This window comes from Brachyistius frenatus, unplaced genomic scaffold (assembly GCF_029030835.1).
Source record: "Brachyistius frenatus isolate BFR_SWC_R1_liver_20210118 unplaced genomic scaffold, ASM2903083v1 Contig_3, whole genome shotgun sequence".
NCBI classification, from domain to species: domain Eukaryota; kingdom Metazoa; phylum Chordata; class Actinopteri; family Embiotocidae; genus Brachyistius; species Brachyistius frenatus.
The window spans coordinates 6,991,444-7,018,990 of NW_027210602.1; the positions used below are offsets into that span (position 1 = coordinate 6,991,444).

The 27,547-nt window shown below is 38.9% G+C and overlaps 1 protein-coding gene across 2 annotated transcripts; it reads left to right on the forward strand.

Annotated features, from left to right (window-relative positions):
• Positions 1 to 7,862: 7,862 nt before the first annotated feature.
• Positions 7,863 to 27,327, forward strand: phf24 (PHD finger protein 24). 2 transcript variants are annotated; one of them, XM_069704873.1, is made up of 8 exons: positions 7,863 to 8,288; positions 10,755 to 10,940; positions 17,097 to 17,175; positions 18,517 to 18,719; positions 19,501 to 19,667; positions 22,492 to 22,524; positions 23,873 to 23,950; positions 25,324 to 27,327. In XM_069704873.1, exons 1-8 carry the CDS (start codon positions 7,863 to 7,865, stop codon positions 25,418 to 25,420), a joined length of 1,269 nt encoding a protein of 422 aa, XP_069560974.1. In that variant the 3' UTR covers positions 25,421 to 27,327. The 2 variants fall into 2 exon arrangements, with proteins under 2 accessions (XP_069560974.1, XP_069560982.1); XM_069704881.1 differs by lacking the exon at positions 22,492 to 22,524.
• The last annotated feature ends 220 nt before the right edge of the window (positions 27,328 to 27,547 follow it).

Here is a 27,547-nt window from a genome sequence, read left to right on the forward strand (position 1 = left end):
AGCGAAAACCTGACTGCGCCACAGGCCTGTCAATCAACCGTACACGCCCCCTGCAGCACAAAGAGGGGCTTTAGCTGACAACACCGAAAGTACTTGTTGAAAAAAAATCTATTGACTTTATATTTCCTGAGAGAAGTTGAATGGGATTCTATGCAGCCAGAGGCTTTTTGGAGCCAAGCTCTAGCGGCCCTTGGTGGTATTATAGTTTATGGCACTTCCGCATGGCCTCATGTTTCAGACCCGGAAGCTACGTCTACTTCTATATAAAGTCTGTGGTCACAATGGGCTAGCAAAACAAATGGCGCTGATGGGGAGATGCTGCTCATCAGAACAATGGAAATGAGAACCCAAACAGATGATGATAATTGTGACCAAACTTTATTGTTTGATGAACAAAAAAGGGTTTGCAAAAATGTCATTGTTTCAGTTGAATGTGAAAGTGAACATAATACAATTATGTTACAATTTGAAAATATACCATTATTGATGTTTCTGTTCGCTTTTATGTTTTTAATGGGGTCTAGGGCCCTTGAAACAGGCCACAAGATGCTTAAGGCTGGCTCTGTTTGAAGGTAAAACCGTAGCTAAGAGCACAGGAAATGTGTGGCCCAGGTTAATTCGTGGAAATCATTTTGTCGTCTCAGTTTTTCTTGCACGTTTTAAGAAAGTCAGATTCACCTTGTATTAAAACAGTCCAATTAATGTGGATATAAAGTGTCTTCTTCAAAAACTTGCTGTTGAGTAGCATGCTGTCAAGCATGAAAGACAAATACATCACCTCTCTCTTGTGTGTATAATGTGCACACCGGTGTTGAGCTGCACAAATGTTGCTGTCAGTCATCAGGCGGAAAGAGGGTTGATCAGTTTGACAGGCTTTGCGGTCAAAAAGCTTTCGGATATCTGACTTGCAAGGCAACCAAGTGGCAACGCGATCTAATGCACTAAGGTATCAAAGCCAGCCGCTGACCCATTTGTGTCAAAATCAACTTGTACACAGAGGGGAGAAAAAAAACCATAAGTCCCTTATTTAAAATTCATAAGTTAACGTGAAAATGACAAGGTCTTCTTTGCGCTCAGATACATTTCCTCATCAGCACTGGCTTCACTTTAAACTCTGTCTGTAGGATGCAAATGCTGAGAGGTACATGCTTCACTCTGACATCATATCATTTGAATGTAAACCAGTGTAGAAACCCATTATTACATTGTTGAAAACACGTATTGGGTTGTGGATTTTATAATTTAGGCCCATAATGCTGGAAAATGGACACCGTTATTTCATAGTACAGATATTAGACTTTGACTTTCAAAGGATATTAAAATTATATAAGTCATATTTACTGCTGGCATTGATTTTAGGCACTGCATGAAGACCATGAGGCTTATAAAAGCACTTAGCTTATTGTTATTGTTTCTTATTTCCCCTCCTACTGTTTATGAAGCCTATTCACTTTGCTGGCCATTAAAGAACTATTTGTTTTCTGTTGATTATCTCATTTAAAATGGCACGGCCCATTATCTGCACTGCACAATAATTGGGGATCCAGCTGTGGAAGCAGCATTTAACCAATATATCAACCAGGGTGTGGTTATTTTAAGCCTTGCCTTCGAGCATGTAAAATATTTCGAACTGTCTTTTGTCCTACGGTCGTGTGAAAAGAGGCAGCGGTGGATGGGCTGGTCTTTGCAGGCATGTCTGGCATCCAAAGGCTGTCACTGTCTAATGTCTGTGCCTTTGCTGCTCTGAGCCAGAGAGGGACGGTCACTTCAGTGGATAATTAAGTCCCTATAATAATTACTGTGCCATCCGGTGTTGTGATCACCAAATCTCCTCTAGATGACATGAGCTGTTTAGAAGCAGGTGTCTGGTAAGGTAGTTTTACATGAGTGTCATTGTCCCGGCCCAGTATCACACCAAAACATGTAATACATCCATCCGACCACTAGAGGATACTGTGTCAGTGTCACGTTTTGCCTCATGAAGGTTGAAGAAAGTCAGGTGATGAAGTACAAAGTGTGATGAGGTGGTGGTCAGGGGTGGTTTGACAGAACAAACACAGGACGTAGCGCACGATAGGTAACCTGTGTGACGTACAAAGCGCTAGTTATGTAAAATTACTTATTTGAATGTAAACCATGATCCTTTCCTGACCCCAGTCATGTGTTTTTGGTACTTAAACCTAAGGCTGCTTACTTTTGTGTGAAATTGATGACACTAATGGGTGTACTACCACTCTGTCGTGATATCAGGTTGCGTTCTGCCTTTGCTTTGTTGTTGGGTTGGCCTTTATCTGTTGAAGGCCTGTATGGTAAATACCCTCCAATCCCAACCTATACCCCAAGTTGATTTCTTTGTAATTAAGTCTATGTTCTTTTTCTTTTTAATCTTTCCTGTAAGTGGAGATAGAGATAGGGAACGAAGAGGAGAGAGAAGAGAGTATGACATGGTCCGGAGGGTGAATGTTCGACTTGTGTGTTGTCAGTGTGATCCCCAGTCACATGTGACCCCACATCAGAGAACGCATGTATGGCCATTGCCTGTGAACAATCGAACCTGCTGTAGTGCTGGTACCTTCATTGAATGTTTCATGTTTTAGTATTTGAGTCAGAAAAAGGTGAAACTGTATGTATTTCACATGAAAAATCTAAGATTTAAGAAAATGACAGAAAAAAAAATATATGTTTTATTTTAATCTTCTTTGATGCCTTAAGATTAATCTTGCTCTCACTTTGGGGTGGGGGACTAACTCCAAGTTCAAGAGCCAAAGGTTTAGATTCATGAATGTCTGATATGGGGCCAGATATATTTTGAAACCATAGACTGCATAAGAGTGGATATAGCTTCTGGGTCTGAATAATAAGGCCGATGCGGAACTGCCATGAAGCGCAATACTCCCATTGGCCACTAGGAGTTGAGGCTCTGGATCCATAGACTCCCATTCAACTTCTCTCATGGAATACAAAGTCGATAAACCTTTTACACAAGTGTTTATGGTGTCATACACTCAAATCAATATTTCTTTTTTGTTTTCTGGCGGTTCATCTCGAAATAATCCCAACACTAATTAAATATTAGGACTCAAAAAGCTGTATGTTGGTGGGCGTGTCTTTGATTGACAGACCTGGGTTGCAGTCAGGCTTCCACTATAGGTGGGCGAGGTGTAGTGTGCTCATGTTACCAATCAGATTGAGTCACGTCCACCTCTCACTCCTCCCCAGTTCGTCCAAATATGGTCACTTCTGGCTCCAAAATAGCAAGTTGGCGACGGCCAAACTACCGAACTCCGGGCATCAAGACATCAGTTCACAAACCAATGGGCGTTGTCACTGGTGGTTGCCGCTTGTCTAAAACATACATGGACAACAAATATGCACACAGTTCTGGTTTTACAACACTACACATGACTCGTGTTATGTTCAGCTATAAAAGATATATAAATATAATTTGCTCCTGAAATAACACAAACACACAAACTCGCTCTCAAAATTTATGCTAAATACCCTCTTACACAAGTTTTTTTTGTGCTCAAAGATTTTATTTTGCAATAATTTCTGTACTTGTTTAATAAACGGGTTACTGTAAATTATGCACTTATTTTAAGCGGATATTTATTATCTCTCTTAATTCCTCATCTTCCTGTTAATCCCAAAACCATTCACAGCTGCCCTTACAATAAAATAATGGAACAGAACCTGTCAGACTGAGCTCATCAGTGCTCAAAGACAACCCACTGAGATGATTGTCATCCCTGCGTTTATAATAATAGTCTTTTCCTATTCTACTGGCCTGCATATGTGTATTATAATGATTGTGTATTCTCAGCATGTTTCTGGCATTTTCCAGACAGTAGGACAGAGCTGTTACTAGAAAGATAAGATCTTTTAAATTAGGTGTTTGTCTTTGAGGAAGACAATCAGTGTGTCCCAAATTTTCCGCAGTCAGTCTAAATAAAAATCTTTTTGGGTTTCTAAGCTGCAGTCAACACTGTTCCACCACTGTCTGACATGTTTTTACCCTCTTTATCCTCCTCTGGGCACCTTTTTCATGTCTATTTGGATTTTACTTCACATGCTGGGATTTTGAATTATAAATAGTTTGTTCATTTTTCCAGTGCATACATACATAAAACATTAATCTGTTGGGACTAAGCCAATAAATCCCCCCTCCCAACTGCAGGAACGCTGTGCCTCAGCTGACTTGACCTTTAACCTCCCTTTATGTGAAACGTAATCCAAAACAGGTATTCAGTTGATTTAATCAATAAAGTTTCGCTTTGCTGCTGTTGTGTCTGTGTGAAAGAAAACCAAATTCTAACAAAAATTCATGGATGTTTTTTCAAATTTTGGTTCATTTTAACTGCTATGCCATGGTTTATATTTCAAATGTTAAATTCATGAAACCAGAGAGAGTGCAGCCTGTGCTGAAGTTTGCAATACAAATGAGTGTTGTATCGTCTACAGCCGGGGAAGCATGAGTCCTGCAACAGCCTGGGAACATAAGGCCCGGCAGGCTATTAGATATGTAGCCTGGGAGGGAAGAGAGCGGGAACGACTTCCATTTCACTTCACATAAATGCGATAACATTTCACGCAAGCACTTATGCGCAGCATGGACGGATGGCATTGCATTTCAGAGCAAAGACACATGTCCCATAAGTACCATATAATCAACTTGAATCCACGGTGCTGCCTTTTTCTTTTTCAACAATGCAATTCACGGTTGCGTCTCACTTAAGTGGAAATAAGGACTAAGTCAATTTAAAGTGAGTTTGGGCATTATGCAATAACTTGAAAATAGGTAGTGCAAAGTTCTTTAGAAATGCAGGAGTTTCAGTTTTTGCACAATCTAGTGCAAAGAAAAAAAACAATAGAATTGTACCATAGTATTCATAAAAGTCAATTTAACCATTATTAAATCCAGTAGATTTTGTACTGCAGCTATATACCGTGAATTGACCAACTTTACCAATGCTGCAGTCTGTTTGGCTTTCATAACCAGCAAAATCTCATTGAAAACCTGGAGAGAGAGTGAAGTTAATTTTCTCTGTGGGGATCAATAAAGCAGGATCTTATCTTGAGTCATTTCATTTGACGAGCAGTCTGAGTTGAAGAGAATTCATGTCAGATATCCACAGCTGGCTGAAGTCAGTCAGAAAGTTGTAGTGATTGATGCTGTGTATGTATCCACTGCGACTATACACACTGAATGTTAAATCTCCCTCCTGGGGTTTGAAATGTGGCCTTCTGACATTGTTATGAAGGTTAATTTACGGCCAAAGAATATGATGTGATGGTTTTTGCAGACTCACAGGTTAAAGAGCAGAAACCAATTGAAGAGCAGGACTTTTAAGTGGAAAATATCACCAGCATGAATCCCCTGAACTTATGAATATGAAATGCTGCCGAAACTATACATGTGTAGAGTTTTATGTGGGTAGATATTAAAATAGATAGTTTCTACGTCCTTTTGATGTCACTTTTTTTGACTAACAACATTTCAAAATCTGGTTCCCCCCAAAAATATAACATAAAATATTTATTTGTATATTATATCGACTAGCATGTTACACATTTTGGTCTTATGCCCCAGCTTTTGAAAAATCCAGTTTAAATATTTACTGCCTCCACATACTGTAAAATGGGAGTGAATATAGTTCCAATGAAAACTTTACACACTGAAGATTGTATGGCTTCCAATAAAATCTTGGGCAATTTAACCTTTTTGTTTCTTTTTCACTACTGTGAGCACACACAAATAAGCAGAAAAAAAGTAGACAAAACCTCAATAAATAAAACCAGAAATATTTTGTACATGCTTAGACATCGCCAGGGTGACTGGGAAAGTATATGTTTTTGCGTACTTAATATCTTAAATTTGTAGGAAATAGTTGGATTACCAGCCAGTATAGATGGATATTATTTACAGGCTTCTGTCTGCTGTACATTGAACTGTTGGAAATATGTTCGTCTTATTTCAACCTAAATAGAAAGGCTCTTTATCTGTTCATCCAAATGTCAAGATGTTAAGGACACAAGACCTTCCAAACCATTATAAATCTTGACAATCACTGTTAAGCATTTGAAATTTTTTTTTTACGGTGTTGATTAGCAGTTATTTATTGCCGTTGAAATGAACGTCATCCTTGACATGATGAGCTGTGGAGAGCCACAGGTTTATTAGGGCAACGTATAGATTTCTGCATCGGCGTTCACAGTATCTCTCGCTCATGTTGACATGAAGAGGAATATTTGATGATGAAGGCGGTGCATAGACATGCTGGCTCATGTCCTCTCAAATCTCTGCCACTGTTTCAAGGTCCCAAAGGTCTTGAACAGTGTGTATGTGTATGGAATATACAGTGCATCCGGAAAGTATTCACAATGCTTCACTTTTTCCACATTTTGTTATGTTACAGCTTTATTCCAAAATGGATTAAATTCATTTTTCCCCTCAAAATTCTACACACAATACCCCATAATGACAAAGTGAAAAAAGTTTGTTTCAAATTTGTGCAAATCTATTCAAAATATATAACAAAAATATAACATGTACACAAATATTCACAGTCTTTGCTCAATACTTTGTTGAAGCACCTTTGGCAGCAATTACAGCATCAAGTCTTTTTGAGTATGATGCTACAAGCTTGGCAAACCTTTTTTTTTTTAACCTTTTACGGATGATGGAGGCCACTGTGCTCATTGGGACCTTCAATGCTGCAGAAATGTGTCTGTACCCTTCCCCAGATCTGTGCCTCGATACAATCCTGTCTCGGAGGTCTACAGACAATTCTTTGGACTTCATGGCTTGGTTTGTGCTCTGACATGCACTGTCAACTGTGGGACCTTATATAGACGGTGTGTGCCTTTCCAAATCATGTCCAATCAACTGAATTTACCACAGATGGACTCCAATCAAGTTGTAGAAACATCTCAAGGATGATCAGTGGAAACAGGATGCACCTGAGCTAAATTCTGACTGTCATGACAAAGGCTGTGAATCCTTATGTACATGTGATTTTTTTTTCATTTTTTATTTTTAATAGATTTGCAAAAATTTCCCAAAAACTTTGTTCACATTATCATTATGGGGTATTGTGTGTAGAATTTTGAGGGGAAAAAAATAATGTAATCCATTTTGAAATAAGGCTGTAACAACAAAATGTGGAAAAAGTGAAACGCTGTGAATACTTTCCGGATGCACTGTATTTATTGATATGCTGTAGGGCTGACAGTGTGTCCGCTGGTGTTAAATGTTGGGCTTGTTACAAAGTAACCTCACACTAGATCCCCTTTTACCATCCATCTATTATCTATTCCCACTTTATTTTGAATAGGGTCAAAACTGACTTTGGGCAAAGGCGATTTGATTTATTTACTGTCACTTTATCCAACCAATCCATAGTTGTAATTATAATAGAAGTTATTTTCCTTTTTCTCAGTTAAAATCAAACAATTCTTTAAAAAAGTCGGAGTGCCTCTGAACTCCGCTCGGTCCTCTCCAGCTCGTCCAAATATGGTCACTTCTGGCTCAAAATTCGCAAAATGGCGACAGCTGAAATATTGAACTCAAGGCTTCTTAACGTCAGTTCACAAACTAAAGGGCGATGTTACGGTTAATTGTCGCTTGCTCTGAATAACTGTTTTTCTCTGTGCACTTAAACTGAGCTTATTTGGAAAAAGCTGATGTCATTTACCTCCTTCTTCACCAATCGCAATATTTAGATTAAATCTGATGGCAGCAGTGCGATTGTTTGCTCATGTTGTCAATCAAATCGGTCAGTTTTAGGTGAGGGTTATGATCAATTAAAAGATACAAAGCACTTGTGTAACTTCTGTTTCTTTTTCTCCATCTGCCTGTAGCCATGGGAGTGCTCATGTCAAAGAAGCAGCAGGTGGAGAAGGTGCAGAAATGCAACGCTGTCGTCTCTGCCTTCCAGTCGGGTCTGAAAGATCGTGTGGTTGCCGCCAAACAGGCGGAAGGAGAGGTGGAGGAGGCGGATGGGTCTGCCAAGGCTTCCGCCAGTCCTGACGAGAAAAACACAGAGGAGGCGGAGAAAGAGGACACGGACAACAGCGCGGGTCCGTCGACCTCCCAGCAGGCCTCAGCTCCAGCGAGAGACGAGTGTAAAGTCAACCAGGAGGCTTGGTCGAGGTTGCGGGATGGGAAAGGAGTGGAGCCGGAAGATCTTGACAAGAGCCATCAGCTCACACCACCTGCTTTTGTGCGACCCAAAAGGGAAGCCGACGACGACCAGCCTGTCGAGGTGGAGCTGGAAAAGAAGGAGCAGGTATCAAATGATGCACTTAGAGCAATAGCTGTTTACCTGCTGGATGTCATTGGGTATTCATGGCTAGGGTGTTATTCAAATCAAACATACACATAAAAAAACACTTTGATTCCCCAAACTCTGAGATTAAAGAGATGACTGCAAGACATCAAATCATCTCCATGGCAACAGCAGTATATTACCTCTTTTCCTCCCTCATTATGATCAAGCAGTTCAGCTGGCTGTAAAGGGACTCTTCAGATTTATCGAATCACACTTGTTGAAGGTGAGAAAGTACGAGTTTAAATCTGTTCTCGGCAAGTCCTTTTATTTCCACACTAGCTGCAATTTCTGGTTGAAGTGTGTGAGGGCTATTCACAGTGAGCATCTTGTGGGCGGCCTGCTTTGGCTGGCTGGGAGAGATGACCATAGCCAGGGCGACGCTGACTAACATGGGATGGAGTTCAAGGGAGCACTGACACCATCAGGTTTTCGATTTTGCAAAGAGTAAACACTGCATCGCAACGTATTCTGCTGATGATGCTGCAGTTTAAGAAAAGGTACAGAAATTAAATCTTGCAATAATAATAGATATGTAGCTGGGAATTTTGAAAGACCAGGATAGAAAGGGGAAATGATATATATGTTTCAAGCTAATTAATACATTGCCTTGCTAGCCAACAATGAGTAAGTGGTTTACAACCTGCCACCGTCTCTTTATTCCCCACACAACTATAAAACCCAATTCAGACCAAAGAGTTGTGACGAGATGAAACGTTGCATGGAAAAATTGCAGCACTGGAAACTGGTCCGTTTCAGTTCGACTCGAGCCAGCTGTTGGTGTCGCCTGTGAATGTTAAGGCACAGTAATTAGTGTGTTTTCTGCCTCTTAAAAAATACACCAATTCCTCTAAACTCCTCCAGTAAAAGATACATTAACAAAACGGTTGATTTCCTGTCTCAATTTCACGGCATACATTAGCATAAACTGCCGAGTTATTCCATTGACGCATCCATGAGCGGCTTCAAATTTGCAAACCTCTCACTTTATGTTCATGTCATTTCTGTTCCAAATAACTTACTATTACTATCTTCATTCATGTTTTACAATGTTTCAAATTTTATCCTCTTACGGAAAAGGCTAAAAAGATGGCAATTAAAACAAAAATAGATAGTGTTGTTACTGTGGAGATGTTACATCTCTCGTTGCTTTGGTGTAAACCAGTAGGTATCAGAATGTTGCAGACTGGTGAATTGTGAGTAGTTGCAAGTTTCAAATCATCTTGTTGTGACTCTTCAATTTGAATTGACCTTTAGATGTTTGTGTGATATGCTGATGACATTCTGTTATACTGTTGTGAGTATTTTATTCTGATGACATTATTCCAGTCCAATGTCTTCTTCATCCCAAGGTATTGACTTTGTTTTTTTTTTGTTTAGTTTTTTTGTTTTGTTTAAATGAATGTTAATTAATACAACAGTTGGTATTCTGTTGAAGTACATCTCCACTTGTATGCAAGAAATATCAAAATCTAAAGGCGTCTATCTCTAAAGTTCAGTATTTTCATTCTTGACACTGCTGTTTCTGTCACTTTACACATGTATGGCCAAGTGTAAGATTGCGAGTTCCCTTCAGGAGAGACTGTCTGGAAATGTGGGATGCTCTTCCCATACTAATATAATATCGCGTCTCTGCTCTCTCGACTATGACAGTCAGGTTTTCTCCTTCCCTTCAAGTGAGGTCATTTGGGACACCTACAAAAAACTTTGCCTGTCAGCATGGTCAACTCAATTGAGATGTACAGACATTGTTCTACCATACAGTTAATACTAAGCACAGCCAAAGGCACTTGGTGCATTCAACACACATACTACACTGCAGCACAATAAAAACTGAAGTCAGTAGGGTCACTTTAGATGTTAGTCTTGATTTTTAGAGAAATAACTGCATTTCGACCCGCCCTGAAGGCACTGTGCACTGTGACACTGAAATACAGATATAAAAAAGTGAGGAAAGAAAGTGACAGTGTCTGTGTGTGCTTAATAGGCTAACAGTATTCTGCAGTCATTTACCCTCGCATGACAGCTGAGTGGATTCTGGCTGCAAAGTGACTTTACAAAAAGATTTGATAAATACTAACCCTGAGCACCTTTGAGGGTACATATATAAGTGTTATATCAGAGGTAGTGATTTCTTAATCATCTATCTTAAAATACAAGTGAAGTACACAACACAAATTATCATTATAAAATATTATACCAAACCTCCCACTATCACTCCTACCACTGATGCCTCATCTCTCATCCTGACCTGCAACACAGAAGTTTAGTCAACAGGAGATTTGGCAGTGCTGGTTTGGGTGTGTTTGTAATCCTCATTAAATTAAGGTGTTTAAACAATCTTGGCGACGAAGAACATTGATATATAATAAAACCATTTATGTAAATGACACACTCTCACTGACACCCTCTGCTTTCATCCTCCAGCCACCGAGCGACGAGATGTGTGAAGTGTGCGAGGTGTGGACGGCCGACGATCTGTACCCCTGCAGGATCTGCACCCGTATGTTCCACGACGGCTGCCTCAGTGAGCTGGGCTACCTGCGTGCCGAGGCCCTGCAGGAGATGAGAGATACGGCCCACACTGTTACCGGCTGGAGCTGCTATTATTGTGTAAGTCAGCACGGCTGAGTGCCATTGTCTTGAACATGCCGTTTTCGGCAAATACAGTGTACTATTCATTATCATTGGGAGCATTTGTGGTCACTTTTAAGCAATTGCGCTAAAACATTTAGCCCTGCCAAAAGGAATCATTTTAGAATTTATCCATTTTGAAAATTATCCATATTTAAATTTTCAATATTATTCTGTCTGGTATCAGGCTTCTAAATGCTGACAGTCAGGCAATTTAAATGACTGAGAAAGTCTTTGAATTTGGTTACTTGTATGGATTATAACTTTTTTTCATATATAACTAACTTTTTTATGACTTGTTATTAGATAATGATGCTCCTATCCTTGTCAGCCTATGTATGTTGATATGTTGCAACATGCCTGCAAGTTTTAAAGTTTTGTGTGTGGACTGGGTAAATTGTAAATTAATTTTAAATCTGAATCTCAATTTACAAATCCCTTTTAGAATGCTAAATAGTCAGAAATCTACAAACATAAAACACATTTTCTGCTGAAAATTACTTGTGGCTGATTTGACACATTGACACATTTCTAAAGTCCTACTCGGGTTCTTTTTTTTTTTTTTTACAGGAAAGTAAACTTGTAATTAAATTTAATCTGATAAAACTCACCATGACACTCAAAAGGGGCATTGCATTTTTTTTGATGAATGCTAATTGGACAGTTATGGTAATAATGAGATGCGGCTGTTTAATCATCAAGGTTTTGAGCTCTAACAGATGGCACCTAACGTTCACTGCTCTGCTCTGTCGAACGGAACATTTCACAGCAAACCCTTGTCAGGATTGGAAAGTCCCAGGTGAAACTAATATTGTCAACGATGGGCTCTATTTCCTTCTATTTTCCATCCAAAAGTGTCAGTGACTGGAAGTTAGGGACACTAATTAGCAACAGCTGGGTAGATTTGCCAGTTGTCATTGAAGCTGGTGAAATCAACTAGTGTTGCCTGCGACTTTCACTTCACTTCACTTCACTTCACTTCACTTCACTTCACTTCACTTCACTTCACTTCACTACTGTCACTTATAGAGTTTATAATGAACTCTGATGCTGATGCTGTGGCTGATGCAGTGTATAACTCACCATTCACATGCATGGGAGTTGTTTGAATATGGGCCATGTCTTCAAAGTCCTCTTTCATGGGGAGTTACGTGTTAAGCACAGGCTACAGGCACCAACATTATGTATCCCATTATGTGGGCTAACCATGTGTTTCTGCAGTAGGGAGATAAGGACAGGTATCTCTTTCACGTGGCTTTCTAGCAGGCAATTGTCATTAGCAATTATTGTACTGGACAAACGTGCGGCTACATGTTTTTTTTTTTTTTTTTTGTTAAACTGCGTGGGGCAACATTTGAGCCGAGTTTATTGTGTTTCTAAAACAATAAAACAAAGGGCAGCTTTTCATCAGGAATTCAAGGCCAGAGCCAAAACCGATGACTCTCTGGAGATCGTCGCCCCTGTGAAATGCAATCTGTTTTAATTCCAGCGTAAACAGCTGAAGAGTGCTTTTTGCTCGAGGACCCTTCAGAGTGGAGTAGGGACTTCACCGTCTTTCGCCGGCCCGGAGAATCAAAAATCACTTGCCAAATTTGTGCAGCGGGGGGGGGTGAAGGTGTTCACACAATGTGAGAGAGGACACGGAAAGGTCTTCTCTCTTTGGCTGGCTGCCTTGGTGTGTTTGAGGAAAGAGGATGGAAGGAGAGAATTCAGTGAGGGGGAGAGAGAAATGTTTGATTTAAACTGTGAATTCTGATTGCTAAAGAAACCAACTATTTTGTTAGCACGTGTCAGCCAGCTGTTACAAATCCCCCGTCTTCTTCTGTCGCATCTGACATTTAATTTCACACAGACGGAATGAGTTCCCTTGAAAATGGATTTACAGTCAGCATTCAAAGTAAGCAAGTAAGGCTCAATCCCAGCCAATCAGATGGAGGAAAAAAAAAAAAAAAATCCATCCACACAACTGAGCTGTCTTTATAGCACTGGCCTCATTTTGATGCTTTCAGCCAGCCCCTGAGGGCCCTAAGGGCTGAGATACCATGGTCACACTCAAAGGGGTCTTTCACTGCTGGAAAGGTGGTCTTTTCATAAAACTGGCCAGTCAGCACAGTAGAAAGGTGCATACAATGTTTTAAATGGGCTCTACATGACTAGAGAAAACGGGGATAAAAGAGAGAAACGGCTTTGGTATTACATTTTGCTTGAAAGGAAGGTAATCTACAACAATCAGAATGCACTGGGTTTGTTGCCTCCCAAGGTCACTTCCAGATCGCTCTTATTGGACAGGCTTGCTCCGATGTTTCTATTGGTGCAGCACCGCCACTCTCCGTCCTCCGTATGCTGTAAATCGTCTGCACTGCATTCTTGCTTAGAAATAGTCTCAACTATCTGATGAAAATAGTTTTTCTCCATATGTACTGGAGCCTTCTTCCATGGTGTTCCATTGGCTTTTTGTGTAAGTGAGTAGACAACAGGCTGTTTTGATATTTGATGTGAACCCCCCTCTCAATCCTCAGTTTTTGCATTTTTTTTGTGGACAGTCGGAAGTACAAACTTAAGTTCGAACAGCAGCCTTTGTGTCGTGTCTTCTTGTGGATTTTTCCCGGCAACTGAGCGGAAAGTTCACAAAGGCAACATGGAGGAAAGTTCAACACTGTTCCTTTGAATATACTATGTACATAGGGATGATACAAAGCTTGTTGAAAATCAAGTTTCCCTTCAAGTCCAAATTGAGGAGTTTCTGTTGAAAAGCACATTTGATACACTAAAAAAATACACTGAAATGGTCTTCTCTTTGAACTAAAGACAATAAAGTGTGATCACTGAAATAGAGAAGCATCTTCAGGTTTAAAGCTTGGATTTTTTTTTCTCATTGGAACAAATTAACCATATATCTGATCTTATATACACAAGGTTATTACGATGAACAATGATCTATTTACAAATCCAGAGGACATGGAGCAAAATTGGCAGTCATTTGGAGTCATGTTTGCAACTGCCTGATGAATATCAGTCCAATATTCACTCTCCTTTTTAGTTTTGATTCCAAATCATCAACTCTTGAGAAAAAAAATCAAGGTGCAAGATGTTTGTTGGAATCTAGCATGCAGGTTTATCTGAACCTTTTCACAAAAAATATTTGCTTCTGCAAATTTGCAAAACTAGACTGACTAAAAGGCAGAGCTAATTGGGTGGAAATTCGTATATTAATAGTGTAATCTAGTAATGAAATACTGTTTTCATTCCACACAGTCCTCATCCATTGCTTACAGAAATATTGTTTCTTCCAGCTTTGAACTCAGTAAGAATATTTACTTCTTTAAACTTCTTGCTCTGCTTCAGAGCATACATGTGAGGTGTTTAAAGCTATTTTTTTTTTTTTATCAAGACATCAACAACACTGTCATTTTTCCCAAAAAGACACTCTAAAATAACTATTCATTCAAGCTGCAAGCACAATAATAGAATGCATTGTTATTTTTATACCTAGTTCCCCAGTGTCCTTTTGTGTCCATATTTTTCAGAGGCTGTCAGTAGGTGTTGCATAAAGCCTTACATCAATTTCAAGGTTCCTCTGAATATTAAGTTGGATGAAAAAATCTTATTAGGTAGTTGCAAAAATATCAAAACATCCAGAGCAGATGGGAAGTTTTATTGCTTTGCAGACAGTCTGTGATACTCGGGGTGACGCCTGAAAATATTAGATTACAGAAGTAATGTCTGGTAAAGAGCAAGCAAAGGAAGCAGCTTCCTGATGGCAGCTTGATCATTTCTTTAGTTGTTATTCCTGATTTTCAATTTACTTTTGAAATGACAGGCAGATACAGATAAATAGATACTTAATGCATTCTTGCGGGAATGTATTGACTTAATTACAAGCCTAATAAGATGCAGCACCCAGGTAGCTTTAATAAATATAATCATGGAACTATACAGACAAAGGTAAACAAAACGAAGGCAGCCTCTCTTGGGCTTGGACAGATCTTCATTAACAGGTGTAGATGTAGGTAAATACAAATCAATACAATTATCAACACCTGCCACTTGGCTTGACAAATTATGAATTGTATTATGGGAGATGGCAGAAATCATCTTAAATTATCACCTGAGATGATCAAACAACAAACATGACGTTTAATTTCAAGCGGGCACTTGAGTACAAGCTGGAAGTGAAGGATAGGAAGTGGCCTGCTAGATATGAGATGTACAAAAGACAGATGATAAATGTAGCTCTGTGATATACAATAGATTTGTAGACATCTGTGGCCCTACAGCTCTGTTTCACATCCCATATTTTATTCTGTAGCGACCATCCTTTCTTGAAATGTGTCCACGCTGAGCTTTTGAAGGAGTTTTGTGATTGTATAAAAGCTGCAGAAAGGAGCCACTAGAGGACAAGTACAAAACAATGAGAAAGGAATCATAGAGGGGATTTCAGTGTGACACCTACAGCCTCTCTATTTCATGATCTGTGGCCATAGCTCTCACTTAGCTTAGACATTTTATAGTAATAGTTCTTCTCTTCTAAAATTATATATGTCACAATTTTAAGAGGGCACTGTGTCCTTGAGTGTTGCAGACAGGATGTGAGTTTCCTATCCTAGTTTAGTATTTCATTTCTCTGTTTTCCCGTGACCTTGGCATGGCCACCGGGCTCAGATGTTAGTCGTGAATGAATGAGAACACAAATGGATGAAAGAAGGATGGGTCATTTGAGTGAGTTTCATCACATTAGTGAGATTCCTGTACCCGGGCAGAACCATCCATGTGTAGTACCCAGACATTCCAAGAGAGGACCGTGTGGTGTTCAAAGCAGTGCAAATAAATACATAAATAATTCCTCATACAGTATACAGTCTTGAGCCATAAATGCTGCAGATGGTAGGGTGATAAGCTGCTGGCAGTTACTGTGATCTTAATGACAGGTTTTTAAAGTCCTGTTGCTCATGTTGGTGGCCATGTTAAACTCCCACTGGCAGATATAATGAGGCCATGTGTCCCTCTTTGGGGCGGGGGTCACTGTTGGAGTCAGGGGGGAAACTAAAGCATTTGATCAAATGCTCTTCTCATCTTATTTATTCTTTTTTTTTTTCTTCATTATTGCTATTGGTCATAACAGTGTAACCACAGGCTCTGTGGAGAATGATGTGTTTGTTTCTTTTCTTGCCAAACCCAAAGGGAAACTGACACACACACACACAAAACATGGTCTCAGTGCTATAACCTATACTTCAGCATATCTAATAACTATTGGCTGATATATCTGCTCTTTATCCACATCCCCTTATAACAAATTGTATTTTGCAGCAATCTGCTGAGCTTGAAGGGTCTATTTTTTTTCCCATCTGTTTTTTTGAAGAGTGGGCGGTCGTGCATTTTCATTAAGATTTCCGAATGCGGCTTTTATGAAGCCCTGACAGATTGTAAGGGTGATTAAGGACTATGTAAACAAACCAGAATTGATTTACCTCAATAATCCCAAAGACATCATTAAAGTTTCATCACATCACTTATGTGATAAATAATGTACAAATATAAATATTAAAATCGGTGTCTCCTGTGATTTTCCTTGGCCGTGGACGTGCTGATATTTACACCATGCTGGGAAGAGATGTAAATATTACACACACATCTTTACATCAGACATGTGTTTCACTTCCCTCTCTAAATCTCTACGTTGCATTTGAATTTACTTATATAGATTATATAATGGGACTCTGTGGTTTGTCTATTGTAAGGAAACAGAGGCTTACATTTGATTAAACTTAGTTTATTCTCATTAAATTAGGGTGTGTTTGCACTAACTGTAGACATATGGATTGAATTGTTAAAACAAGTTTGTTTTAGCAAAAATATTTTTTCGTTAAGAAAGTTTCGCCCCTAACAACACTTTGCACTTCTTTGTAAACCTTCCTCTTTTCATTTACTCTCTGGGAAACACAAGAGTTGCTGTAATGTATTCACAATCCAATACCTTGTGTGCTTGTGGCTAATTGCAAGAAGCCTGTTTGGGACTAGTTTGACCAGTTAATAACCATCAAGCAGGGCCACTTGACTATAAAAGAAATATTGTGAGTATTACTTTACTAGTAGGAGTGTAATCCTCTGCCCTTATCTCACCTTTTCCTGCAGGACAATCTGAATCTGCTCCTGACAGAGGAAGAGATGTACAGCCTCATGGAGACCTACAAGCAGTGCAAGATCATCCCAGGTGTGTCACTGCTAAACGTTAGAAACAACATTTAGTTGCACGTGTTGCAGGCGGTGATGACCCTGTCCACGGCAACACTGTAGTGGTTAGGAATTTGTTGACATATTTTAAGGGACACTGACGTTACTTTGTCTGCCAATTTGGTCCAGAGTCTCCAGACCTAAATATATTAATTCAATAACTTCCCTGAGCCCTGACCTTTCTTTTACTATCATCATGAGGTCAGCAGTAATTTTCCCAATACTTTGGTGTATGACCAAAATATCTATTGATGTTTTCATGAACTTCAGCAAGTGCTAGCATGCTAATATGCTGAACTAAGATTGTTAAAAAGGTAAACATTGTAGTTGCTTGTTATGGTTTAGACTTCATTACCATTTTGTAGTCTGTATTTTAGCCTGGGTTATGGGTTTCCTGTCTTACTTTGTAGTCACTCTCCCCCTATGTCTTGTGCTGTGTTCAGATTCTCCACTTTTCTACTAAATAGTGACCTTTATAGTCAACAGGTGACCGATCCGAATGGATCTTCTTCACGACACAATCCACTATAAAACAGACAAATTGACAATCCAAATGCAACATTAGTCGACTTCATTTCCTACCCTTGTGTGATTGTTTGCCCTACCTTGATTAGTTTCAGTAGTTCCTCATTGTCCTCCTCTCCCTGGTGTATTTAGTCTGTGTGCTGTTCTTCCCTCTTGGTCACTTTGTTTTAGTTTCTTATTTTTGTGTGTGTATATTAATATCAAGTAAGCTCTGTGCCCCGGTTGGTTCTTTGTTGCTTTCGTGTCTTACTTCTGGATTTTGCTTCTTTAGTTCTTTTTTGGATCTGCTGTACATACTCACAGAACAGCTAGCATGGCTGTCGACTTGTGGTCTTGCTTTTATATTTCATATTAAAATTACTTTAGTAAAAAAAAAATTAAAAAAAAAATGAAGTTCTAGTCCAGTCAGTCATAGTATATAGTTATACAGATGGTTGAATGGTCAGTACTGCCTCTTTTGCTTGCCTAGTGGTTGTACATGCCATAAAAGTCAATGACATTTACTATGCAGAACAAATACCAAGACATAAGATAAATGCTTGAACAACTGCTTGATGTCCACCCCACAGAGAAGTCAACTGCCTCACACTGTTCTTCCCTTGAGTTATTACATTTTTTGCCCTCAACTCAGTCTACTTTCAAATTAGTTTTACTATCCCGTGGCTTGTCTGGAAGACAATCCATGGGAGGCGGTCTTGCCTTTGTTGAAAATGAGTCACCCTAGGTTAATTATATCTGGAAGACTGCTAGGTGACTAATTGGGTCTGATGTGATGAATTGTTCCTTGCTGTTGTAGAGTCATGCCTTGTGTCAGACGAGCTGCTGCAGTACCGCCACTTCGTATCCAAACAGCAATTCGATAAGGACCTGACTGATGAGCAAGAGGAGGAAGTCTTGGCTCAGTTTGCTGCGCTCGATCCTGAGAAGAAGGGCCACATCGAATGGTTGGACTTTCTCTACTTTGAGTCTCTGGCAGTGTTGAGGAAGTTGCGCACAGAGGTATAGTATTAGGTTGAGAAATGAAGCTGAATGTACTGAAAAAATACTTTTGACTAGCAGCACTCTATGATTTAGTTACAGGATCCAATGGCACCGTAAAATTCAGTCTTAAAACTCAACCATGAACTTTGCTGTTTTTTTACTACTATGAATTTAAATGAAATCTCTACAGTAGTCCTGATGTGTCATATCTTATAGTCCATGTCACTTTTGAAAGATGTACGTCAAGAAGACTGTGAAGGCAATATTTTATTCACTTTCTTACATAGTCAACTACAGTATACCCTATATAGATAAAGTACATTACATTTTCCAAAGTGAGGGAGGGTATCTTCAAGCCAAAATAAATACTATCTACTCAGCCTTTGTGGTCAAACAATACATTGTGTTGTGGTTAGTTTAATAACATTTTATAGAATGGCCTAGTCGTAAAAACGACAAACCTTTTAGCTTGCATCCACCAATTTTGTCAGTCATTTTACTGTCACATGATCACCTCAGAACTATTTAAATATATTTCTTTATGCTGTGAGGGATTCAATTGGCAGTTTGTAAACTGTGTGACTTTAAGGTCGCATGGCATAAATCAGTGCTTTCAGATTGTCAGACAGAGCTGATGTGATTGATTGAGGCCAAAGAAATACTCCCTAAAAATACCTTTGCCAGGCTGCTGAATTACAACAAATGAAATCATAAAAGGTGAATGGAATTTATGAGTGATTTAAAGCAGTAGGTCCTAGCCACCTCATCTCATACTAGTTATTGGATTTACTTTTCCCAGAACTCAATGGTGCGTCTGTTGACTGCCAAGGAGAGAAACAATGCAAGGTCAGTGTTCCTGGGTCTGGACCAGGATAAAGACAGTGTGATCACAGGAGCAGAGTGCCGTCAGGCTCAGCAGTCCTGGTTTCACAAGTTCAACAAAGACTCACAGTCCTGCAATGTGAGGTGAGTAAACCACACGACACTTCTATGTACAGCGAGCAGGATTTAGGAGAGTAACGATCTCATTTGAATGCAAACTGAGACAGGCAGAGGCAAAAAAAAAAAAAAAAGGTTTGGCTGCTTAGGGAAAAGAGATAGTGAGAAAGAAGCAAGATAACGAGCCGTGTTCTTTTCTCATTACCATATGCTTCCTCTGGTCGACATAAATTACCATGACAGTGTCCATTTTCATTGCTTTCAAGATGACACACAACTTTACTTGCCCGATATATTAAATTATTAAATCAGACTCTTTTGTCGCTTCAAGTTGAAATGTTCTGCTTACAACTTTGTTGCTGCCACAACTTACTTGCGTATTACAGCTTCACTTGTTAATAAGAGGCAAAGTGTCCGTTAAAATGTTGCAATAGGCAACTAATTTATCATCTTAGAAACATGATAACAGGACAACAGTTAGAGTTCATTAAACGTCAGCTGTCAGCTCGCTGTTGTTCACTTTAAAGGTGTAATATGCAAGATTTATGTTCCATTTGGTAATACCACTTCAGGACCTTGAGAGGCAATAGTGAGTCATTGTTGCTCTCAGAGTTGCGGCATGTTGGTTGAATTTTGCATATTACAGCCCTGCCGTTTCTTGGTCATTGTCGAACATTTAGGCTTGGCAATAGCTTGCTCATCTCCATTTTTAGAAAGATCATTTCGTGGTAAAACAACCACATCAAAACCAAATATCGATACTCTTTGCGTTGCCATTATCTGCACTGAAGAGCCGTTTTGAATTGTTCAAACAGTATCAGGATGCCTGGTTTGTTTGCTGCATAAAATTTCCTCAGTATGGTAGGTGACAAGCTAATTGTGCTCGGCGCATACAGTTATTCTAACTCATCAACAGCTAACTTAACACATTAATACTGTTAACGTTACACAATTCGCTTTATAAGCTACCGCTACATAGCCACCGTTAGCATCAACAGTTGTTTTCTTACCAGTCCAGAAAAACATTGGGAGCTAAGCATCCAGCTTCATTCCTGTACAATGGAAAGCATTGCCAGCATTAAGTCTTGTTTCAATAAGGGGAACAATGGTTCTTCTAATAAGGAAACTCCTAGATAATCATTGGAGATGCTGTCAACAAAGATCTTTGAATGCAGAACAGTAAAGCTTATTTAGGCTTTAAAAATGGAGGAGGAATATCAACGTTAATACAGACATTCTTTTCCCAATGCACCATTTACTGATTACATAATTTGCATATCATTATGCTTTGCTTCCAAGATAATGAAAAGGAAGGAAAGAAGACATTATTCATCATCAAACAAGTAACCAACTCAAATATTGAGATTATTCATTTTGTAAAGATTATACATTGAATAAACATGAAAGAAGAATTTAATTACAGAAAAATATGAGTTTAACAGGCCAGTGCTTCGTCAGTGTTTGCACTGGTGTGAGCATTTATCATTTAACATGCTGTTAATACATGCGAGTATAGCAAATCAAAAACCACATCTATGACTAAAAGTTCCCCCAGGTTGTGCAGTGTGTCAACAAATCCATCGTTAGTAGCCTTTTGGACATCTGATAACAGCCTCCACAGTGAGTTGTTGGACTCTTTGTTTATTTCTCTCATGCTTATGTTGACACCGAAAATATATGACCAGCCAGTGTGCACTGTAACACGACCTGGGCGTAACGATGTGGTTTCCCCAGCCTGCTGCAGAGGAGCTTTCAGCAGCAACAGATAACTGAAGAATCAAAGGCATTGTTTCTCATTGGCACTGTGACCGACGCCGAATGCAATAACTGTTCTAACAAGTGCAACCCAGGAGAATAACCTGACAACAAATACAAGCTTTGTGAAGCTTTTTGTTGAAACCGGATCAAAGGAAAGACTAAGTACGAGATACCTTTCACAATATAATGCAATCTTGTGCAACATCACCACAAAGTACAACGATGAATCAACACCTCTCTGACCAAGTCTTAACCTGAACTTCACAGCCTTCAGAAGAGCACTATTGAACCAGACTGTATTGTATATATTGTGTTTTTTATCATGTCCATTCCCTTTACAATCTATACATGAAAGTTAATATGATTTATGATAGAAATACTATGAGCAACCACAGTTTGTTTTGCACAATACTTGATATGTTTTTTTTTTTTTTTTTTTTTAAAGTTATCACTGCTCCTTTGACAGTTTTACACCCAGAGACAGACCTCATCAGAGTGATGATGACAGGACAATCAGCTCTGATTGACTGTAATGGGGCTACATTTGTTTGTGAGACATTGTTTGTGTGTGTGTGTGTGTGTGTGTGTGTGTGTGTGTGTGTGTGTGTGTGTGTGTGTGTGTGTGTGTGTGTGTGTGTGTGTGTGTGTGTGTGTGTGTGTGTGTGTGTATTCACAACCATTAATCATGCAAAAGCAGCACTTACACTGTGCAGAAGTACTTCATTCTAGGTGGAAGTTTATTAGTTTTAGACGTGTTTTTTATTGAAGTTACACTTTTTTATTATTGAAGTTACAAAAATAAAAGCATTTTTGTGCATGCTTTGAAAACTATCACAATCTCCTAAGTTCGAACAGCAAAAAAAAAAAAAAAAAATATTGAGGAGAAAAGAACAATATTTCCTTCAGACATGAAAGACTGGAAACATTTAAGTACAAAACCCTTCAGATTTGTAGTGTAATAACTGCTATCCATCACTGTCTGTCTGTGTGTGCATGTGCTTGTTTACTGCTTAACCCTTTTGTGCTGTCAAATCTCCCATGCTCGACCATTCCATCCCTCTCACCTGTATTCAACATGTGGCATTCCCCACAGACTCATGGGATTCTGCTCTCCTATGAATTGTGGGTGAGTGTGACTCAGCACTGCACGGCTCGTCTCTTTTTTCCCCTCACTTCAACACCTCTCTAGCACTCTGCAATCCTCAAGTATTCTCCGACAACTTCGATTTAATTTGTAATTTAACCTGTAGGCTTAAAACAAAAGAAAAAATAAATAACTTTCTTATCTCCAAAGTGAGTCTCTCTGTGAATATGAAACAGTTAGAGACACATACATTCCTGAATGGGGTTTAATGAGCTGAATGTGAGCTCTTCATATGATCCGGTCTTGTTATACTGAGGCATGGATGAGATTCAGGCTGGCCTGTAATTGTAGGGATCAAAAGAAAGCCTTTTGTTCTCTTTAGGGGAGCTTCTTTTTAAAAGCCTAAATCATCAGAGGGCACTGTAGACGGGATGAGTGTGTGCAGTGTGTGTGTCAGGTCCACACACAACACTAAAACACAGCCTCAATCAGACTCATTAAAAAGCAAATAACTATCAAATGAGTCAGGAAACTCTGCTCCATTTCATTGTTGGATTGAAGACAGCACAAGCCAGAATGTTAAAGTAAAAAGGAGTTTTTCACGGCGCCATCAGGGTTTATCAGAGGAGCTTTTATCTGACTGCAAAACAACACAAAGCCATAACTCATATATGTGGAAGAAAGTTCTTTGGGTTTCAAGTGAAACGGGAACTGATAGTGTCTTAATGCACAATGTTGTATAACCTATTTGATTTGACATTGTTTTTGTTCTACTTTGGGTACAAAACAAAACAAAAATCTAAACTAAAGTTTCAGTCTAGCTTTTTATTACTCCAACTGAGCGAACTCTTTCTGCTGAGGAAGACCGTGAACCTATTTTGCCACATTTTACTTTGTACAAACCTCAACAGAGAGTGCCAAGAGATGATTGTCACATCAATCAGTCAAACAAAAGTTACAAACTGTTATGTCAGTGGGAGATTTACGGTGTTGGTAGACAAAACAAACTATTTAAAAATTGGAATTTCCTTAAATCTCTTACATTTTATGGACTAAATTAGTGACGAATAAATTAGTAAAACATCTGCAGATTAATCAGTCATGACAACAATTGTCAGCTACAGCTCTAATTTCCTTGTTTCAAGGAAATTATAAAACCTGGACTGCCAGATGTGGATCAGAAAACGCCCTTGGGTAAAACTACCCTGGTTACTGTCATGTTCCCATAAATGGAATGATATTAATAATTCATGGTGCATTTTCCCTGTTTTTGATTTACCTTGTTTTTCCTTTACTTTCAGCGCAAGGAAGTGCCTTGTCCTTCACTGTCTGTTGTACCATTTACCTCATGCTTTTCTGTAATACTTTTATTCCTTGTTCTTTACAACAGTATAAGTCATGTTGGCCCCATATGTGAGAGCAGTCCAGCCAGTTCAGGCAGCGACAGGAGCAAGACTGATGACAGCAGGTTTGTCCCTCTATTGTTCTATATACTTAGTGAGCGTATGTGAGTGAGGGTGGTAAAAAGTATTACAAACAAAATAATAGCCCTGCAGTATTTGGTGAAGCTTTCCTTTTAACAGTGTCTTACTTCCAACAGGCTTTACAGGCTGGTCATAAATTTTTAAAACACCCTGGCTCACGATCTTAGAATAAGTCTAGACTTTTCCCAGTGGACCAGCCTACACATGGCTGTCGTGACCCTGCAGTGGTCCCCACTGTCTTTTCCTGGGGAGCAACAGTGGGATTAATTTGGAGTGAAACAACCCAACCCAGAGGGCCGCAGCGTGGACTGTGACCTGCCTACTTCAGAATTCGATGCCACAAATGACCTCAAAACTCCCTGTCTAGCTGTCAGCACATGATGAGGGAGAATCCTCTTTGGCACATGATGACTTCTGAGACTTCTCTTTGTACAAAATTACATGATTTTGCAATAATTGCAGTTAATGCACCAGTACTTCAGGCAGCGACTCCAGGGAAGCACCATTACAAAGAGAGCTACACAAGAGAGCCGCACTAAGATGAATACTAATTACCAGAACATACAGGTTTTATAACTACATTTTCAAAGCATCATGGGGCACATTACAGTGGAATAGAGGCCTGAGTCTTACTGTAATGATATTACTGCACTGTATTGTAAAATGGTGTATGCTGTGTAAAATTATACCTGCACACATACTTATTTGATATGGTTATCATAAGAAGATGCTAAAGGATCGAAACCAGCAATGTTTTGCAACATACATACTGTGTTGAATGGCCCATTTCTTTATGGACATACCATAAATATTCAACAATGAGTCACACACATTTCCTTCTATTTAATAAGAAACAAAAGCTGAGTAATTTCTTAAAACAGCGTTTAGAAAGTACTGCTCAAACAAGAGTAAATAGCACATTTGTTGGGGACTATTTTTAGTGGCGGATTAATACGTATTTAATATGTTACAGTATTTACAGCGCGATGGTGAAGTATATAGGATTGAGTGTAATTAAAGTACCTATTTTCATTGTAATTAAAGAGCAGGTTACCTATTGCAACAGTATGGCTTGCAATGTGTGTTTCTTCATAGTTTCTAAGCAACAGTCAAGCTCTATGGTGCACAAACATTTGGTATATTATTCGGTTTTAGCTACAGAGACTGTATTTGTTAGTAGATCCATTTCATTGTTGGTTATTTTATGGGATATGTATTAAATAAGAAAAATATAGCAGCTACAAACTGTTTTAATTGTTTACTTATTTTTTTTAAATTTTATTTTATTGTTATAAGCGTATCATTATCTGTAATCCCAATTTTAGTAATAAATCAAAATCCTTTCTTTGTCCAACAGGCCGGTGACCTGGGCAGACTTTTTAAAGGAGAGTGCCATCTACATTTTGGCTGCACGGCCCAATAGTTCCGCCATGCACATCCGACTGCCTCTATAGTCCAGGATTCTCCACTGCACCCAGGAGAGAGGGAGGGAGAGCGATAAGAGGGCGTACCATATAGTCCACAGATGATCGGGCAAAGATAGACATGCTGACACGACGACACAAGGACGGCAACTGAGCGATCCGCATGAAGCACCAAGAGGCAGAAGATCAATCCATCCATCCATCCTCCTCTGCGTCACCGTCAACACCACACCACTGACAATACACATGCCGACTGACACACCGATGACGCAAATGACAGCAGCTGTTACAGTTTCCAACTCCAAAAAGCCTGACAGCTTCCAACAAGCATGAGAGATAGCAAGAGAAAGACAACCCCCTACTTACGACTAGACAGTCGCTGACATTTTCTGAAACTTCAGTTCAGTCAGACAGGCGCATAGGATTCTCACAAGGATAAATGCTAGACTCTATGGCCCTCCAGCTACATAACACGCCTTTCCATGTGGGTACGTTCATGTGACAGGCTGTTCTTCTTTCAAGTATTCATTCCTTTGGGCCTCACCGTGTCCTAATAATAACTCCATGCTACTGTAATGGGATTGTGTTTTTTCACCATCAAAAATTGTTAATCACGCTACATTGAAGCAAACGCAAATTCATTATTGTTACTGTCTAATTTCTGGCTGGAGATTAACACCACAGCAACCATTACTAGAACATATACCAAACAAGAATGAAAGCTATCTGCATACATTATATTATAAGAGAACTGCTATACATACCCGTATAAATTATTATAACGCATTAAAAAGCTGTATTTATTCCTGTATCCTATGATGTATCCTCTGTTTCCCCCATTTTCATTCAACAATCTGTGTTATTCTGAAATACTAACTGTGAAAAAGGGATGTGAAGTGAACATTAATGAAAGTTAACCCTGTATGTGACATGTATATACTGTGATATAGTACATTTTGTTCCTGTTGTGCTCTCAGAGCTGCACTACGACAAAGTGGAAACATCCGCTCCTCCTCTTCTAATGTAATTATTTGCACTGTGGGAATGAGATGTAGTTGGACTACTATGTGACATAATCACTGCAATGAAATACTGAAAGACGATGTGAGGTCTGGAGCAAATATTTGTCCTATGTTGTTGATTTGCAGTTTAAAAAATTGCTATGGAAAACATGATGGGAATTCTCTAATGTTACAGATCATATTAGAGTTTAATTGCACATGAACCTGCCCCTAGAATCACTGGAAACATACTGTAACGAGTAGAACTTCATGTAGTGTTTATGCCATGTAATGGAGGTTCGCCAGGTCCTCTGAGTGAACAAAGTATATGATGATATGAAACTGGATGATCTGAGGGATATGTCACAGTGCTGAAATAAATGCATGGCATTTAGACTCCTTCTTGAGAAGCTTGGGTTTGGGTCTTTTGTCCATTCTTTTTAAGCACGAAAAATGGATACCAGAATCAAATGTAAAATATTTAACAAATAGATGTGGGGATATGGCTTTAATCAATACCAATCATTCAATAAGGATATATGTTGTACAATATGGATACAATTTTAAATTGTCAACATGACTTCCAATTTAATTACTAATTACAGTTTGAATGAAATTATTAAAATGATAATAATTTTATAAAATGATAAGAATAATGTGATTGTATCATCATTATGTAAATCCAGTTAAGATTCTACAGTAACAAGGATGATTTGCATTGAGAACTGGGCACTTTTCACAACTTTAAACTCTTAAGTTAGTTCTGATGGTATATTTAGACCTTCTTTTACAAGTAATAAAGGAGCGAGAATTTACAGATACTGAGAATATAATCAAACAGGTATAAAAACTATCAAGATACAGCAATAATAAGTGCAATTGTAATTAAGGGTGGTGTCTTTATTTTTTTAGCTTATTAAAAATCCAAAACCTTCACACCAGAGTTCTGATCATAGATTCTATATAGAAACGCAAATGTATGTAATTGTGTAAACCAATGGTTTTAAAAGACAGTGCAGGCAATAGGGTTCCTTTTGCCAAACCTTTTGGTTATTCCTTAATTTGAAAAGGTTTTCACTTGTAAAAAGGAGCACACAAATTGAAAATATGCATGATTTAAACTAAAACCGTGTTGCTTTGGAGCCTCCAAACCATT

Bases quoted from the DNA above. Each gene is read 5' to 3' on its own strand.
- phf24 (XM_069704873.1), top strand. From the start codon at position 7,863: ATGGGAGTGCTCATGTCAAAGAAGCAGCAGGTGGAGAAGGTGCAGAAA. The intron at 17,176-18,516 runs GTGTGTCACTGC...TTGCTGTTGTAG, and splicing joins GCAGTGCAAGATCATCCCAG to AGTCATGCCTTGTGTCAGAC. The intron at 23,951-25,323 runs GTTTGTCCCTCT...TTTGTCCAACAG, and splicing joins AGCAAGACTGATGACAGCAG to GCCGGTGACCTGGGCAGACT.